Source organism: Xenopus laevis, chromosome 6S (genome assembly GCF_017654675.1).
Source record: "Xenopus laevis strain J_2021 chromosome 6S, Xenopus_laevis_v10.1, whole genome shotgun sequence".
Taxonomy (NCBI): Eukaryota; Metazoa; Chordata; class Amphibia; order Anura; family Pipidae; genus Xenopus; species Xenopus laevis.
In genome coordinates, this window is record NC_054382.1 from 119,416,861 (window position 1) to 119,436,894 (window position 20,034).

Sequence of the window (20,034 nt, forward strand, 5' to 3'; positions counted from 1 at the left end):
CTATATATATATATATATATATATATATATATATATATATATATATATATATATATATATATATATATATATATATATATCTCTATCTATCTATATTAGGAAGCTCATAGCAACGAGATGCTTTATAAGATAGTTGTGGGAACTTTGTAGAGACACTGATGTATTGGGATCCACTTTTAACACTGCCCTAACATTCCCAAGAACCTCTTAACTAGTTTCACACAGTACTCTGTTGCTAGTTTAGGAAGCTCACAACAACAAGATGCCTTAGATCTACATAATTCTGCCCTCTCTCATCAGCACAGACACCGACAGAGCAGTATAAGATATGAAATGGTTAACCCAGTGGAAAAATGGGAGATTGATATTTATTGGGTTTGATACCGAATTGTTTCTCAATAAGCGACACATTTGTAACATTAATAACAATATGTAGCATGCCTAGATGGATTGAGTAATATAAGGCTATATCGTGTCTTGTTTTTAACTAGGGGTTTGGTAACTTATTTTTAACTCGCTGTTTTTTTATTTATTTTTTTTGAACATATGGTATACATTGCTGATACATGGTGAATGAATGTGTTAATTGTTTAATTGAATTTGTCTGTGACAATGATTATATGAGTTTTGTTATAGCTGATGTTTCCCACCAGTGAGTGAATTGAATTTAAGGCATGACTGTGAATCATTTGGAAATTTGAGAAAGGCCGAAACGTCAGTCCTGTGTAACTAATAAATTATTTATTTTTCTCTATAAGACCTGATAGTGCGGATCTTTCTACAGTTGTTGGAGATATTTTGTTGTTTCTGCACCCAGGCAAATTAACTTTTTTGCTGGCAACCTTCGGAGTTTTATATATATATATATATATATATATATATATACACACACAATATGTTGGTGTTTTTATAAATAAATGTTATTAATATAGAAGTCTTTCAAAATATGCGTGTGTACAGTCTTTATGTCTTTTGTCTGTGCCAGGTTGAGTCCCGAGACTCCTTAAACAGCATTGCTCTGAAGTTTGACACAACACCAAATGAACTGGTCCAGTTAAATAAACTCTTCTCCCGAGCTGTTGTCGCTGGACAGGTAATTTTATGACTGTTTTGCATACAGTATATTTGCCTGTTGGGCAGAGTGAACTCTTTTGTCCTTACTCTATACAAGGTATTTGTTGTATATTTCCTGTTGGTGATTAAAATCCTGACTATATATTATGCCTGATACAGAAAGGTCATTTAAATATGTGTATCGTGTTACCAGACATACTTTTTCTGAGCTATGGCTAACACGCTACAACTCCCTGCCACCTTATTCAAGTAATGAGGTTAAAAAATCCTAAATTGTAATAAATATATTATATTATAATATTATAATATATAATATATGATTAAAAAAAAGTCCTGTTGTAGTTATATAATAGGTTGTGCAATTTAATCATATGTGCCAGTCATACAGTTGACTTTGCTCCTGTTCTCTCAATTGCACTCAAGTTCCTGTTTTCTTGTTTGTGTCTTCTAACTTAAAATGGATTTGATTCTCTAAATAATATAACTTGCTACCTGCCTGACCCTGCTTGCCAATGTACCTAAAGTTTTACATAGAGATCTTGGGCTCACACTTTATAATGAATGTGTATTTTCAAGCATGTTATTGACAGATGTAAAAACAATTGTATGAAATGTATATATGTTTGTTTGAAAGCTTTTGTATGTAGCTGATCCAGACTACATTTCGAGTGTGGAAAGTTCTCCTTCCCTGAGTCCTATAAGTCCTTTATCACCAACTTCTTCAGAAGCTGAATTTGAGAAGAGTACCGTGAGTATAATAATTAATCAGTTACTCGTTTTTTTTTACCGGTCATCTGTTGCCTGAAACATCATAATGTTTGACCAAACTTTAGGTTACTTTTCTAGTTTTCTTTTTTGTTTGTATGGTGTGTAATAACCTGTTTCTAGTTTCATTTGGTTTTAGATTATGCAATCTTCTTAAAGGACCCGTAACAGCAAAATATTACAAAAATTCGTTAGTATGCTACGAAAAAAAGACACCAACCCATATTGAACTTTAAATTTGCTAAGTCTTTATTAAGAAATAACTTGCCAAAACTCCGCTTGCGCTCCTCTTCAGAAAAGGCGATCCATCGTGCGGCGCTCAATTTTACCTCCCGCCTTCCTTGTAGGAGACAGCCAGGGAGGAGAAATCGAACGGCGAACGATGGATCGTCGCCCTGTCGCCATTTCTGATGAGGAACGCAAGCAGAGTTTCAGTAAGTTATTTCTTAATAAAGACTGCAATTTTAAAGTTTAATATGTGTTGCCGTCTTTTTTTCGTAGCATACTAAAGGAATTTTTTTTTTTTAGAAAAATGTTGCGGTTACTGGTCCTTTAACTGCTGTCTACTATTTTAGGACACAGAACGCATGCCCCATAAAGAGTCTACTTCCTCCCCTGCATATTCTACTATACGACCATCGAGAGTAGTGTCCTCTACATCAGAAGAAGAAGAGGCTTTTACTGAAAAATTCTTGAAAATTAACTGCAAGTACATCACTGATGGAAAGGTATTTTGTGTGTTTGAGGTCTTGTTTGAATTCTTTATTGCGTTTTTTTTTTTTTGCCCTGAAATAATAAGTTTGAATTATTTTGTTTGGACTAGTTTTTGGTCCAGTCCCCTAAAGGGGTGGTTCACCTTCAGGTTAACTTTTAGTATGTTATAGAATGGCCAATTCTAGGCAACTTTTCAATTGTTCCTCATTTGTCATAGTTTATGAATTATTTGCCTTCTTCTCCTGACTCTTTCAAGCTTTCAAAAGGGGGTCACTGACCCCGTCTAAAAACAAATGCTCTTTAAAGCTACAAATTTATAGTTATTGCTACTTTTTATGACTTCTCTTTCTGTTCGGACCCTCCCCTATTAATATTCCATATTGTCATTCAAATCAATACATGGTTGCTAGGATATTTTGGACCCTAGCAACTAGATTGTTGACACTGCAAACTGGAGAACTGCTGAATAAAAACCAAAATAACTCAAAAACCACAAATAATAAAAAATTAAAACCAAATAGTCTCAGAATATCACCCTCTACGTCATACTAAAAGTTAACTCAAAGGTGAACAACCCCTTTAACATGTCTTAGAGAACTGATTATATTGGTAATGACAACATGAAGATGAAACTTCAAGCACATTTGCAATGAAATATTGCAGTTTGATTTTTTTTTTCACTTTTCAATCTTTTGCCTCTCCATTCTGGCTCTTACAGGCTTCTGGTTTGTTAGATAACAGAAAGCATCATATTTGTGTGAATTGATATCTATTTTGTTTCTATTGAGACCTTCTGTCACAATGAAATCATTGCACCGTTTTTTAATTTGGCCACCAGATGTCACTGCTTGTTAATACATTGGATGGGACCTCCTCATCCGAGCAGTCTTGGCAGCTTCCAGTCTTCTAAACACACAATTATTTATACAGTAGCATTTAGGAGCAAGGGAAAGGCTACCTTCAATAACTGGCCTTCAGCATCAAGACCCTTTAAAGGGGTTGTTCACCTTTGAGATAACTTTTAGTATGATGTAGTGAGTGATATTCTGAGACAATTTGCAATTGGTTTTCATTTTTTATTATTGAAAGTTTTTGAGTTATTTAGCTTTTTATTCAGCAGCTCCTCAATTTGCATCTCAAGCAGTCTTGTAACTAGGGTCCAAATTCCCCTAGCAACCATGCATTGATTTGAATAAGAGACTGGTATATGAATTGGAAAGGTCCTGAATAGAAGGATCAGTAATAAAAAGTAGCAATAACCATACGTTTGTAACCAGGGTCTGACGTACGTCCGTGCCAGTTACGATTTGTGTATTGTAAAAAATAGAACCCCTTGTTAATCGATTCATTAAAATATAATTACTTTTATTAGAGTTAAATATCAAAAATCATTAGTGCTGTATGATTACTCTCTCAATTAATTAAAATTTGAGCACTTACACTTTTTAAATTTTCCGAAGAGGTTTAATTAATTGTATTAATTTAATTAGATTAATTACCGATAATACGGATAATCACTGTGGCTTGTTTTGGGGATATATTGGTAAAATATACAGTAAGCTAATTTTTTTTTAATTGAGAGTCTAATCATACAGCACTTATGATTTTTGATATTAACTCTAATTATATTTTAGTGAATTGATTAACACAGGGTTCTTTTTCTTACCAATACAGAAAAAGCTCCAGGGAAGCGTGACTGGGAGATGACCTTTCCAACTACTTCTTGTATTATTTATGAATACAAATACATTTAAAATCTATGACCTATACAACAAACTGCTGTTGAAATGTAGGGTTTGTTTATGTAACAACATGTAGCTATATTGTATATAAGAATTAAACGTAATATTCACTCTAGCTTCATTATGCCACAGAAAGCTGGTTAAACAGCAGCCAAACACACTGTTTCAGTTAATATATACCGTATGATAACTTTAAAGGGGTTGTTCACCTTTAAGTATGATGTAGGGAGTGATATTCGAAGACCATTTGCAATTGGTTTTCATTTTTTATTATTTATGGCTTTGGAGTTATTTAGCTTTTTATTCAGCGCCTCTCTTTAGTTTGCAATTTCAGCACTCTGGTTTCTAGGGTCCAAATGACCCTAGCAACCATGCTTTGATTTGAATAAGAAACTGAAATAGGAGAGGCCTCAATAGAAAGATGATTAACAAAAAGTAGCAATAACAATAAATGTGTTGCTTTACAGAGCATTTGTTTTTAAGAGGGGTCAGTGACTCCCATTTGAAAGCTGGAAAGAGTCAGAAGAAGAAGGCAAATAATTGAGAAACTATATAAAATAAATAATGAAGACCAAGGGAAAAGTTGCTTAGAATTGGCCTTTCTATAACATACTAAAAGGTAACTTGAAGGTGAGCTACCCTTTTAAGCATAACAAATCAGTGTAGAATTTATATGCCCTTCTGTTTATTGCTGAATGCAAAATGACATATTGGCAGAGGAAAAGAAGTCGGGTTTTTACAGTTTTCCCATTTCATCACACTTTTTTCATTTTTGGATTTTAAATAAAATGGTTTGGGGGGGGGAGGCTATAGTTTTGTGTAAACACCCAGTTTTCTGTCCGTGTATTACAGCAGTAACATTTTTTATTTAATTAACAATCAGCATGCAATCTTTTGAAACTTTACTGGAAATAAATATAAAAAAACGTGTATCAGTATCAGAATCCCGAACCGAATCCTAGATTCGGTGCATCCCTACTTAATACTTTGGATAATCACATGCAGCAAGTGTTCATCAGTTAGATTACACTGCTCTACAAATCAATGCAGTAGAATAAGAATTGCTAATAAGCCAGATGCCCATTCAGCTGCAGAAGAGGCAACACAATATACCCCAAAAAGAGTTTCCTGAATGAATTCTTACAGATCCATTCATGTTCTATCTACATGAGACTATTCTTACTAAAAAGACATGATTCCTTTTCAGAAAATCACCAGTAAATGGCTTATTACTACCTTTCTTGGTAGGGATTCCCATAATTTGACTGCCCATACAATAAAGAAAAACTGTTTTTCATGGTGAAACAACATTTCCTACTAGGGATGCTCCGAATCTTTTGGTTTCGGCCGAACCCCTGAATCCTTTGCGAAAGATTCGGCTGAATCCTAATTTGCATATGCAAGTTAGGGTGGGCAGGGGAAAACATTTTTTACTTTCTTGTTTTGTGACAAAAAGTCTTGTGATTTCCCTCCCTGCCACTAATTTGCATATGCAAATTAGGATTTGGATTCGGCCAAATCCAATTCCTGCTGAAAAAAGCCCGAACCGAATCCCGGATTCGGTGCATCCCTATTTCCTACTACAGGGGGAGTTTAATTTCTTTCCTTCCAGATTGTTTGTAATATGGCATCTTTACTATGTATGTAAACTGTTTTATTTAGTTTGAATATTCTTGAGAGTCACATATTCATTTGTTTACATATAGTTATTTGCAATAGTTTCATTGTTCCCGCTCAAGCTAATATTCTTCCTTTTTTCTCTTAGGGAACAGTCAGCGGTGTCCTCCTTGTTACACCAAATAACATAATGTTTGATCCTCATAAGAATGATCTCTTGGTGCAGGAAAATGGATGTGAAGAGTATGGTATTATGTGCCCAATGGAAGAGGTGACTTCAGCGGCCATGTACAAAGAAATTGTGAATAGCAAACTAAAGGATTCAGTTCCTGTGTAAGAGCCAACTTCTATGTGTCCGTTAACAAGATTGGGAAATGCTTTGCAATTTCTTTTTTCAGCTTAAAGGACAGTAACATCAAAAAATGAAAGTGTTTTAAAGTAATAAAAATATAATGCAGTGTTGCCCTGCACTGGTAAAACTGCTGTGTTTGCTTAAGAAACACTACTATTGTTCATATAAATAAGCTGCTGTGTAGGAATGGGGGCAGCCATTCAAAGGAGAATAGGCTCAGGTTACACAGCAGATAAGCTCTGTAGAACATAATGGTGTTATCTGTTATCCACTATTTAACCTGTGCCATATAGACTTTTTTCAATTTCCACCATTGCTACTCAGCAGCTTATTTATAAAAACTATACTACTGTTTCTGAAGCAAACAGATAAGTTTTACCAGTGCAGGGCAACACTACATGATATTTTCATTACTTTAAAACACTTTAATTTTTTGGTGTCACTGTTCGTTATAGGTTCCACTTAAAGGGGAACTATCGCGAAAAGGAAAATTTAATATACTCTTCATCATACTGAAGTAATAAACTTTCTAAATATAATCAATTATATATTCTGCATTGTTTCAGAAATAATCACGTTTATCTTCATTATCCCTCTCTCAGCATCTTTTTCTCTTCCTTATCTCTTTGTGCAGCAGTTGGTTGTCAGATATTCATTTACAGTTAGATCCAATATTTCTTATAGGGGGGCTTCCTTTCCTAGCAAATGAGTTAGAGCTCACTCAAATAACTGATTCCAGTACAAAACAAAATCTAACAAAACTGCCTTTTGCACAAATCCTGGATGTAGAGAGACATGATGTCTGGTGATTTTAATAGAGTGAGCTCTAATACATCTTCTAGGCAAAAGGTGTCCCCCCTATTAGATATATTGGATCTAACTGTCAATAATTATCTGACACCCAACTTTTGCATGATGAGAGAATGAATTGAAACAGATGCTGAGAGAGGAATAGTAAAGACAAACTTGATTATTTCAGAAACAATACAGAATTTGTATTTAAAAAGCTTATTTCAATAGGATGAAGCTTAAATTAAAATTTTCATTTTCCCGATAGTTCCCCTTTAACACAAATGGGGAAAGTAGGAGTACCTAAACGGTAGAACAACACCGTTTTGGTTTATACTGGAAATTAGCTACATCAAAGGCCCTCCAGTATGTGACTATTAAAAAAATGTATGTATTTTTTGTTGTCCTTTGCAGAGATGTAGATCAGATGTCATATATGAGAGAGTTCTGCCATTTTAAGAACATTTCGCCAGGTAATTTACATGACATTGATTCAAAAATGTGGGATGCAGGGAATGATAGTGCCAGTACTGCTCCAAGAAGCACAGAAGAGTCCCTTTCTGAAGATGTATTTACAGAATCAGAACTTTCTCCTATAAGAGAGGAACATCTATCTTCTGATGAACTAAGACAGGACAAATCTTCAGGGGCATCATCGGAATCTGTCCAAACCATAAACCAAAATATTATGGAGTGTTCAGTAAATATTTCAGACTGTGCTGATGCTTCAGATGATGTTAAAGGCAGCCTAGAACCATCTGGGAATGACAGCGGCTTTGTCAGTTCTATTACTGATTTAGAAAGGAGTGAATTATCCATAAACAGAGGTGATGACTTAGATAAGGACATTGCGGAATCCAGTATAGTACTTACAGATGCAAATGAGGGTTCTAAAAATAATTCTAATGATGGAATTCTTGCTGACAACCAAACTGGGGACCAGAAACATTCTAGTGAAGCAGCTGTTGTGGGAAACCATCGACATGAAGCAATCCAAGAAGAAGCCGTAAAGCAGTCATTTGGAGATTCTGAAACGGAAGTAGAGGAGCTGCGTAAATTCTGGAAAGACCTTACTATGCAACAAGCCAAGCAACAAAGGGAAGACATGCAGCACATCACACAGAAAGAAATCAAGGGAAAAATAGCTGAAACCCAAATAGAAGGTAATTTTAAAGGCAGAATGTCATATCAAAGGGGCAGTAAATTCCTTTTTGTAATATTACTCAAATTAATGGGGTAATTTATGCTAAATGTACATTTGCCTATTAATACATGTGTTGGCAAAACCTGGAATTGAAAGTAAATTCAATTGCTTGTGACGTTCTCTGTATACACAACCCCCTTTTTTTCCCCAACAGTAGCCTGCTAGCCACTTACTATACAGAGCGCTTCTCAGTGGACTGCTGAATCAATATATAGAGTTTTGTTTCCTGTGCTTTAAAGTCACGACTACGAATTCTGATTCAACTTCTTTATATTGTTTTATGATTATATATACAGGTATTGGATCCGTTATACAGAAAGCTCAGAATTACAGAAAGGCTGTCTGCCATAGACTCCATTTTATCCAAATAATCTAAATTTTTTAAAAATGATTTCCTTTTTCTCTGTAATAATAAAACAGTAGCTTGTACTTGATTCAAACTAAGATATAATGTATCCTTAATTGGGGTTATTTAATGTTTATGTTTACATGATTTTCTAGTAGACTTAAGGTATGAAGATCCAAATTATTCCATATTATGGAAAGATCCGTTATCCGTTTGTTGTCTTATCTGCTTCTGTAGTGTAAGCCTCAAGGAAGATGTGACTTTATGCAAGTGGTATTTATTTCCTCACTTTAAAAAGGAGGTGATAGCTAGAAAGGTGTGGCATTTTAACGTTTGTGTTAATCACATGACTAGGTCGACAAAATTTACACCTGAGGGGGGAAAAAAAGCATTGTTTTATTTGGGGTAATACGTAAACTTGCCCATGTTAGCATTTTAATTTGAGTACCATTGAATGTCAAATATCTTATAGGGGGACTTCCTTTCCTAGCAGATGAATTAGAGCTCCCTCAAATAACTGATTCCAGTGCAAACAAAATCTAACAAAAAAACTGCCTTGCACAAATTCTGCATGTAGAGAGACATGATGTCTGGTGATTTTAATAGAGTGAGCTCTAATACATCTTCTAGGCAAAAGGAGCCACCTATAAGATATATTGGATCATTCATCTGACACCCAACTGCTGCATGTAGAGAGAATGAAGAGAAACAGATGCTGAGAGAGGGAGAGTGAAGATAAACTTGATTATTTCAGGAAACAATACAGAATTTCTAATTGTGTTTATTTTCGCAATAGTTCCCCTTTAAATCTGCATTTCTGTGGACTTCCAATCTCCCTGAAATGCTTTCCTACAGCAATAAAGTAAATTGTCAGACGGAAAACATCAGCAGCAATTTGTTTTCCAAAGTTGCCTCACAAGGAAACGTCGGTCCACTTTGGAGAACAAAGCGCCACGTATGTTATCAGCATTTTACTTTATTGTCTGTGGGAAAGTATTTATGGGAGATTTGTCTCCAGCTGTAGCGCAGATTTAAACACAGGTGCCAAATCTCCCAGTGTGCCACTGAATAAACCTGCATTTATTTCATGTATGATTGCTAGAAATATCGGCCACAGCACCTAAAACAGCAACATTTATTCGAAAAAAAACTTTTATACAGCACCCTCCACCCAATGAATCAAAGCAAGGTACACTGCATTCTTGTTTATTTAAAGCAATGAAATTAAACTCTGCTTATAAACAAGGACACTGTACTCCCATTAGCCAAAAATAAAAGATGAATAATGAAATGTCTTCATGTTCAGATTTCAATTATTGCTGTGTCTTGGGAACTGGTGGGAAGTTAAAATGGGATTTTGCAGTGTTGCTGACTGCAGGGGATACAGGTGCTGCCATAAGAAACTTTAATTGATCATTCTTTATGCAAGGAATATAAGATACATTCCTAAAATCAATATGGGAATTGTAACTGCATTGAATATTACCTATTTAAAATTGATTTTTGCATTTGTGTCTACAAAAAAATCTGTTTATAACTAGAAAAAAAAGATGTATTGGGATCTACCATAAAGACCTTAATTTCTCTCCAGTTTTATGAAGATGGGGCTTTATTTCATTTCAGTACTTGTGGTGTACTCTTTCAGCACATGGATTGTAAACGCAATAAAAATCCATCCTAATCCCAAATTGGTTCACCCAAACTTTTTTTGCGTATTTTTTTTTTGTGCAAAGTTTTATTAAATTTCATTCTGAAAACACTCTCTTGGTCCCTCCAATCTTGACAACCTCCGACCTATCTTTCTGCTATCTTTCATCTCTAATCTACTTGAACGCCTAGTCTACAACTGACTAACCTCATTCCTCTCTGGCAATAACCTGCTGGACCCCCTACAATCTGGTTTTAAGCCACAACACTCCACTGAAACTGCCCTGTCCCGACTAACTAATGACCTTTTAACCGCTAAAGCCAACAATCATTTCTCACTACTAATACTGCTTGATCTCTCGGCTGCATTTGACACTGCGGATCACCCTCTCCTCCTCCAGTCCCTCCATTCGCTTGGCCTTCGTGACACAGCCCTGTCCTGGTTCTCTTCTTACATCACCAATCGTTCCTTCAGTGGAGTAGCATCTTCTCCCCTACCTCTTTCTGTTGGGGTTCATCAAGGCTCTGTCCTGGGACCATTACTATTCTCCCTCTATACTTTCTCCCTCAGCAAATTAATCAACTGGTATGGTTTCCACTACCACCTCTATGCTGACAATACTCAGATCTATCTCTCATCTCCTGATCTCAACCCAGAACTCACGTCTCCTCCTGCCTGTCCGCTATCTCTACCTGGATGTTGCAACGCTACCTTAAATTAAACCTCTCTAAAACTGAAATGGTTCTCCTCTCTAAAACTGAAATGGTTCTCTTTACTCCAACTAACACCAGTAACATCCCGGAAGTATCCATCATAGTTAACAATTCCACTATCACCCCCTCTCCCCAGGCCGGTGTCTTGCCCTGTCATTCACTCCTCATATCCAGTCACTTATTAAATCATGTCACTTCCACCTAAGGAACATTTCCAAAATACGATCATTTATCACCCAATATGCTGCCAAAATTCTTATTCACTCTCTCGTCATATCACGTCTAGACTACTGTAACTCTCTTTTAATTGGCCTTCCCCTCCAGAGACTGTTACCTCTCCAGTCCATAATGAACACTGCTGCGAGGCTCATACACCTCAGCAACCGCTCCTCCTCTGCCTCGCCATTCTGTCAATCCCTGCACTGGCTTCCACTACCTTTCAGAATCAAATTAAAATTAATGACCCTGACATTCAAAGCACTTCATAACTCTGCTCCACCCTACATCTCTGAACTCATCTCTATATACTCACCTAACCGCTTACTACGCTCCTCTACTGATCTGCTACTCAACTTTTTTTTTATTACCTCCTCACATGCTCGCATTAAAGACTTTGCAAGGGCTGCACCCCTCCTCTGGAACTCTCTCCCACGGTCTGTCCGACTTTCTCCCAAGCTTTCTGCTTTCAAGAAATCTCTTAAAACCCACTTCTTTCGTGAAGCCTACCCTCACTCTGCTTAACTACCAAACACAACACCACATACAGTACCACATTTCTCACCCACTTAATTCCATCTTGCCACTCCCACACCTTGTGTATTACTCCCTTCCCCTTAGAGTGTCTTTCTGCATAGGGCCTTCCTCACCTTTTGTACCAGTATTGATTGTGACGTATGTAACTCCATATGTTCTATGTATATAATTCATGTGATTTAGTTGTATAATCACATTTACTTTACAGTGCTACGCAATATGTTGGCGTTATATAAATACATGTTAATAATTATAATAATAAAATGTCACCTAAAAAAATGTTTCCCCCACCGGAGGTGTGGCCTTAGTCTGAACTCTAGCCCCCCCCCCCTGTTGGGGAAAACAATATTATTTAGCTCAAAAATGCTCATGGAGAGCTTCCTTCCAGTGAGGGTGCCATGTTAGGACTGTAAGCAAAGGTATGTGATATTACATGTATGTGCATAATGAGCGAGTGGGGATATGCGCTGTGTGTCACCAAATATTGCAGCATAATACATGCTACAACCATGTTGTGGGTAAAATAATATTGTTTCTCCCAACCAGAGTGCAGGCTATATTTTCCTGCACCTCTAGTGGAAGAAACAATTTTCCTCTAAGTGCCTTTTAAATGGGATCGTCACCCAAAACTAATTTTGCATAAAGCAAGAAAATATAATTTTAAGCAATTTTCATTACTTTTAAAATGTAAACTTTTTAAAGTTATTGGTAAATAAATATACTATTCAAAGCAATATTTAGTGCGTTTTGTTTTTTTCTAAGAGTAGCAGGTTGAAGATGTGGTTTTAATTTGGCACCAAGTCGCTTGTTGGTAAACCATATACAGATCTGTTACCCAGAATGCTCTGTTCCTAGGGTTTTCCAGATAGCAGATCTTTCCGTACTTTGGATCTTCATACCTTAAGTCTAGAAAATCATGTAAAGATTGGATAAACGCAATAGGCTGGTTTTACTTCCATTAAAGATTAATTATATCTTTGTAGGGATCAAGTACAGGCTACTGTTTTTTTATTGCAGAGAAAAACGAAATCATTTTTTAAAATGTATTTGGATAAAAATGGAGTCTATGGGAGACAGCTGTTCTGTAATTTGGAGGTCTCTGGATAACAGGTTTCCAGATAATACCTGTACATAGTTAAGGGTAGCATACAGCTCACCCCAGGTCACTATAGGGGAATATTATATTACTGTTAATAGAATTATGGCACTTTTCTCACACTAAATGTAATTGTCAGCAAAAGTTCTTTTAGATCTTTAAAATTGTGACTTTAAGGGTCAGGGCACACAGGCAGATTCAGGGAGATTAGTCGCCCGGCGACAAATCTCCTCTTCTTTGGGGCGACTAATCTCCCCGAACTGCCTCCCTTGCCATGACACTCGGAGCAAATAGTTTTCCGAAGTCGTCCGAAGATTTATTTGTGAGGCAAATTCGGTCGACGTCAGGGCACATCGCTATGTGCCCTGACCCTAAAAGCCAGTTTGGCTCTGACACAAAGGATTTAACAAAAACTGAGTTTGGGTGAATACTGAACCAAAACCTAGACTATAAGTAGTAGTACACGCTGAATATATCTGTTTTGGCTGTGACTGATTTATATGTATCATTATACACAATTAACTGTCATCATTTTATTTTTATTTTTTTTCAAGGTGTCTGTTCATCTGTTGCCAAAGAGAAGAGACGCCATCGGTCTCATAGGTACTTGTGCTTGAGAGTTGGGAAGCCAATGAGGAAAACCTTTGTATCTCAAGCAAGTGCTTCCATGCAGCAGTATGCTCAGCGAGACAAGCTCGAATACTGGTTTGCTGTCCCACATGAAAGGTAGGAATTTGTAAATATACAGGTATGGGACCTGTTATCCAGAATGCTCGGAACCTCGGGTTTTCCCAAGGTGGCGGGCAGGGAGAGCAGGAAGAAGAGCTCAACCTGGCTCTTCACCCGCAAATGGGGGTGCAAGGTGGGACCAAACCCACGGGTCCCGCGGTTATCGGGGCCGGGCCGCATATCACTACTGCATGCCAAATAGTTTCCTCTAAAAGCCTCCCCCAGCCCCGCGAACCTTTGTTAAGCCGACCCTCCGACACTGCTAAATGATCGTTTCCGTTGCTTCAGTGACACTGGGCTGGGGGCGGATCGATCCTTCCATAGGCTAATTAAAATTAAAACAGGACTTCAGCCTATGGAAGAATTGATCCGCCCCCAGCCTGGCGTCACTGAAGCAACGCAGAAGATCCATTACAAAATTGTCAGCGGGTCGGCTTCACAAAGGTTCGCGGGGTGGCTTTTAGTGGAAACTATTCAGAGTGCAGCATCTGCTTGATATGATTTTCATAGGAACGTGTCGGTATCGCGTTAACAACTAATCAAATGATGTTTTAGCATCTTAAAAGGGGAACTAAATGTTGTGAAATAAAACCAACAGGTTTATAGTTGATATCTTAATAACATATAATGGCCTATCAATAAATCTTACCAAGCTGGTTTATACATATCAATTAGGGGGTTATTTACTAAACTTTGAATGCAAAAATCATGAGAATTTTTCGGAATTTATTAAACCTCGAGGATGCAAAAGTCAGATTTAAAAAATGTGGCATATCAGACCTGTCCAGGTTGCAATGTCAATGGGAGAAGTCCCAATGATTTTTTGATGTGCGCTGGGTTTCGTGCGTTTCCCACAAAATCTGATTTTTTTTTCCGCAAAGCAAATTTTCAGGAAAATAATAAAAAAATAGGTATAAAGTAACCAGAAGATGTGTGGGCATAAAAGACCAAGTTCTGTTCATTAACTGTCTGATATGACTTTACACATGGGTGTCCTGTGAGTAAAGCTGGCCATAGACGCAAAGATCCGATCGTACGAATCAACGTACGATCGGACTTTCCCATCTCCCGACCCTCCACTAACCATTCAGATCAAAGTCTTACCAGTCAGAATAGTTAAAGAACAGATCAGCAATGTTCTGCCCCTGACAGCACGATCGGATCTTTGCGTCTATGGCCAGCTTAAGGCTGCTGTAATAAACCAATTTCAGTTGGATATCCAGTGGGATATATTAAAGGAATATCTTGTTGGTTGTGTAGTAGTGCTGCCTGTCACTTGTACAATCCTACTACTAAGGATTTAGGCTTTTGCAAGAGAGAGCGATATAAGTAGCATAATAAATGCACGTTTTGTATTCAGGCAGCTTGTTGCATTTGTTTTATGGGGATTTTACTGTGTGGGTCTTTGTGTTGTGCGAAGTCATGTCATTTGTTTTCTTATGAAGGTAAATCAATCAGTGGTTACTCATAGACTGTGTATTGAATTTTTTAGGTTTCATTTATTTTCTCAGATATCCTTTTGTCCTTGGCTGAAATCTCTCATTGGCTTGTAATTTGAAATGAATAAGTAGCCTCTTGAAGGGCACGAGTAAAGCAACTATTATAACTCTGTCTCTTATAAAATAAACCCTGTTTTGTGTCCTGAAGACGGTCATCTTTGTTTATATTAAAACATCTTTCAAGGTCGCCAAACAAGCTGATCTTTCCCCAGTATGCCCACCAAAGGCAGGGCGATATTGGGCTAATCCGATCGTTTGGCCCTAGGGCCAATTTTCGGCCAGATATCGATCGGAGAGGCCCGTCTGAACGCCCAATACATGTGCAGATAAGATGGCGAATCAGTCTAAAGGACCCAATATCGGCAGCTTAAAGGGGTTGTTCGCCTTCAGACAACTACCGTATATACTCAAGTATAAGCCGAGTTTTTCAGCCCCCAAAATATGCTGAAAAACTCTAGCTCGGCTTATACTCGGGTCAAGCGCAAAAACGGTCGCCGGCGTCTAAGAATAGTCGCCGGCGTCTAAGAATAATCAACGGCGTCCAAGAATAGTCGCCGGCGTCAAGAATAGTCTCCAAGAATAGTCGCTGGTGTCCAAGAATAGTCTCCAAGAATAGTCGCTGGCATCCAAGAATAGTCTCCAAGAATAGTCGCCGGCATCCAAGAATGGTCTTCGGCGTCCAAAAACGAGACGCTGGCACCTCCAATGGGAGCAGAAACCCTCAATTTTTTGATTGAAACTTACCAGAAGCTGCTGCATTTCTCACCCTAGGCTTATACTCGAGTCAATAAGCTTTCCCAGTTTTTGGAGGTAAAATTAGGTACCTCGGCTTATACTCGGGACGGCTTATTCTCGAGTATATACGGTAGTTGTTTTCAGGTAGATCATCAGAAATAACAACTTTTTCTAATTACTTTCTATTTTCTGTGTCACTGTTTTTTCTAATATTGAAGTGTAAAATTTCATTTTTTACCTTCTAAAGCACCTCTGGGAGGGGGGGGGGTCGCCGACCCTGTAAACTGTTCGACGTTGATACATTTCTTGTCTTTGTCCCTGCTGAGCAGAAACCCTGAGTTTCGTTAAACGGAGCTGTTAGAATTAGGGATGCACTGAATCCACTATTTGGGATTCAGCTGAATCTTTCATGAAAGATTGGGCCGAATACCGAATCCTAATTTGCGTATGCACATTAGGGGCAGGAAGGAGAAAAAGTGGGGAAAAAATTACTTATTTTGTGATGAAAAGTGAAGTGATTTCCCTTCACGCCCCTAATTTGCATATGCAAATTCCGATTCAGGGCTATTTTTAAAGATAATATTCATTTTTAGCACCATGTAAAACCAACACCATACATTACTTATAATTATCTACAAAATTAGGTTTTTTTTTTTTCATTTATCCTATGTCTACTTTAAACTTAGATCTCTGAAAAACAAAGGGAACAATCTGAAAACAACTAAACTGAAAAAAATGAAATGTTTACCTTTTATATTAACTTTTAATATGACAGAGAGTAATATTCTAAATCAATTTGAAAATTGGTTTTCATTTTTTATTATTTGTGGTTTTTGAGTTATTTGGTTTTTTTTCAGCAGCTCTCCAGTTTTCCGTTTCAGCCATCTGGTTGCTAGGCCCAAATTACCATAGCAACCACTGCTTTGAATAAGAGACTTGAATAGGAAAGGCCTGAATAGAAAGATGATTATTAAAAAGTAGGTATAATGGTAGCTTTGTAGCCTTACAGAGCATTTTATATTCAGATGGGGTCAGTGACCCCCATTTGAAAGTTAGAAAGACTCAGCAAAAAAAGGCAAATAATTCAAAAACTATAAGTAAGAAAAAATCAAAGCCAGTTGAAAAGCTGCTTAGAATTAGCCATTCTATAACATACTAAAAGTTTGCTCAAAAGTGAACCACCCCTTTAAGTCTGCTCGTGTGGCCACCTCAAAGGACCAGTAACATCAATTTTTTTTAAAGAAAATTCGTTAGTATACATTGAAAAAAAACACCAAGACAAATTAAACGTTAAAATCGCAAAGCCTTTATTAAGAAATAACTTACCGAAACTCCACTTCCTACAATTCCACTCCTCTTCAGAAAAGGCGCAGGGTGACGATCCATTGTGCGGTGCTCGATCTCTCCTCCCTGGCTATCTCCTATAAGGAAGGCAGGGAGGAGAAATTGAGCGCCGCATGATGGATCGCGATCACCTTTTCTGAAGAGGAGCGCAAGTGGAGTTTCTAAAGTTATTTCTAAATAAAGACTTTCTGATTTTAAAGTTTAATTTGTCTTAGTGTTTTCTTCCAGTGTATAATAATTTTTTTTTTTTTAAATTGATGTTACTGGTCCTTTAAGGCTCCCCCCTCAAAAACCACTTCATGAAATGGCAGTTGCAGGAAGTGGTTACTCGCTCATTTCAGCTGACTCTTTAGCTTTAACCTGAACTGAAGACTTTTTTTGATGCTTCAACTTCCAGAGAAGTGCATTAAACCAGCCCTGTCATTACACTTACACTGACTTTAGAGGGAACAGTTGCTGTAATATGCTGATGAAATAATTTCTTGTTGCGAGTACAGCCCTAGATTTCTGGGTATTTTCTATACCGGGTATCAACATGACTTTGGTGGTCGCTTCTGATACTGCTGGTCATTTTTATCTGGACACCCCTCCATCGTATATCGGTCTGTATACATTTGGGATTAAGGGGGACCTGTCACCTACACATAAAAAGCTGCATAATGAAAGTCCTTTGCAAATTAAATATGAAACCCCAAATTTTTTTTTATTAAACATCCATACCTGTTATAAAGGTGTTTAAATGTCTAAACTGTCAAACAAATATTACCTGCCATGCCTCTATGCCCGTGGCATAGAGGAGGGGCAGTCAATTACTTTCACTTCTCCTACATGTCACTGCTCTCCTCACATTCCCCCTTCCCTCCTCAGGCTCTATAATTGTGTAGGGCACTACACATGGACATTAGGTCCCCCATTCTGGTGCATACACAAGATTTTGGGGTGATACACAATTTCCCTTAATAACCGTGTCCACAAAATGGCAGCTGCCTGCTTGCTCTGATTGTATAATTCCAAAACAGAAGGAAACAAAATTTAAATAATAAATACAGTGTAAGTAAAGTTTATTTTGCTCAACTAACATGATAGAAAAGAATTTGAAATAATTTCTTAGGGTGACAGGTCCCCTTTAAAGGAGAATTCAACCCTTTAAGAAAAAAACTCGTGCCCCCTCCCCCCAGCCTAACTGCCCCACCTGGGGAAATGCCCCATACTTTATACTTACCCCTCTGCGCAGATTCTGGCATCGGAGTTCCACACAGCCATCTTTCGGGTCCTCGGCAAGCTGAGTGGGAGTTTGGCATGTTGGCGCATGCACAGTTGGAGCAATTTGCCGGTTTGCACAAGCGCCGGAAGAAGACGAAGACCCGTGGAACTCTGATGCCTGAATCTGCGCTGAAGGGTAAGTATATAAAGTATGGGGCATCCCCTGGGTGGGGGTCAGTTAGGCTGGGGGGGAGAAGGGAGGGGGTCTCCGTGGGGTGGGGGTACATGTTTATTTCTTAAAGGAAAACTATACTCCCCCAAACAATGTAGGTCTGTATAAAGGAAGGGCAGGCAATATTGTATTGACGGCTGAGATTTCGAAATGCTTACAATAGCTATGAATGCTTTAATAAAAAAAAAAAGAATTTGGGTTTTATGTTTAATTTGAAATGGACTTTTATTATACAGCTTTTTATGTCTGGATGACAAGTCCTCTTTAAACGGTACCGAATATTTAATTGATTGTATTTAGAAAGTTTTATTTCAGTATGCTGCAGTTTATATTGAATTTTCATTTTTGGGATAGATCCCTTTTACAGCTCCTCTTCAGGTACAATACTGTACTGGGCACCCTCAGACTTAGTGATATCTAACTTGCATGTAGAGGGCACGTAATAATAATAACGCAAGGGATGGGCTACTTTGTCTGTGACTCTGTCTATAGGCTGCTGGCCCTAAACACACAAGGTTCTCTTAGGCAGCTGTATTACTGTCACAATAAAGAGCTGCAGATTAGGCTACATTGATATTTTTTGCAGTCAAGATTGTGCCCTACTGCTGCCATCTTGCTCTACTATACCTAAAGTAACCCGTTGTCTCTGTATGCTACGCTATGTGCTGCACCCCAGGCAGGAATAGTTTTTTTTTTTTTTATATATATATATAGGATCTAAAATTAAGTGGACTCCATTAATTTTTCTCTCATGTTGTTTTTTAGGTCTGACCACCTGTACTCGTTTTTCATTCAGTGGAGTCCGAATCTATATGCCGAAGAAGTGGGGGAGTCTGCCAGAGAGCCAGGGTTTGTAGTGGTGAAGAAGAATGAGGAAGCTGAGAGTTCCGACTGTTCCACGAATGATTCCGCAGCCAGACTCTGGGAGGTACGCAACTAACTATATCTGCTCTATGCATCCATGCCTCACATCTAAAAACCCGATTCTGCCGAGTGTATAAAATATTGCACCTGCTGAGGTCAATAAAATCTTGAAGGCACAATTGCATTACATGAATTGTGAAAGGATTCGGAATTTTGCTTTATTTTTCTTCCCCCCCCCCCTGCTAAATCAGAGCCATAAAGCATCAGTCACATGTGTCTCATGTCGAAATCGCTTTGCAAATTACTGAGCATATTTCACAGCAGCAATTACAATAGTTTCAATGCAACATCCAGTTTCCATAACATGGTTCCCTTTAGAATATTGCATCTCTGCATACACTTTAAATGATATACAGTGTGCAAAATAAAAAATGTTTCTAATATAGTTAGTTAGCCAAAAATGCAATGTATAAAGGCTGGAGTGACTGGATGTGTATCATAATAGCCAGAACACTACTTCCTGCTTTTCAGCTCTCTTGGTTTACTCTGACTGGTTACCAGGCAGTAACCAATCAGAGAATTGAGGGGGGGGCAGATGCGTCATAACTATTGCTT

At 37.8% G+C, this 20,034-nt stretch overlaps 1 protein-coding gene across 4 annotated transcripts in view; it reads left to right on the forward strand.

The window, feature by feature from the left end:
- The window catches only part of oxr1.S (oxidation resistance 1 S homeolog), a 286,716-nt gene that overhangs the window by 236,944 nt on the left and 29,738 nt on the right, over positions 1 to 20,034 (forward strand). For 3 of the 4 annotated variants that reach the window (XM_041567225.1, XM_041567227.1, XM_041567226.1), the window contains 7 exons: positions 986 to 1,093; positions 1,709 to 1,822; positions 2,415 to 2,567; positions 6,061 to 6,245; positions 7,468 to 8,216; positions 13,368 to 13,539; positions 19,321 to 19,483. In XM_041567225.1, the coding sequence (XP_041423159.1) occupies positions 986 to 1,093; positions 1,709 to 1,822; positions 2,415 to 2,567; positions 6,061 to 6,245; positions 7,468 to 8,216; positions 13,368 to 13,539; positions 19,321 to 19,483 (1,644 nt within the window). 4 annotated transcript variants of the gene reach the window in all.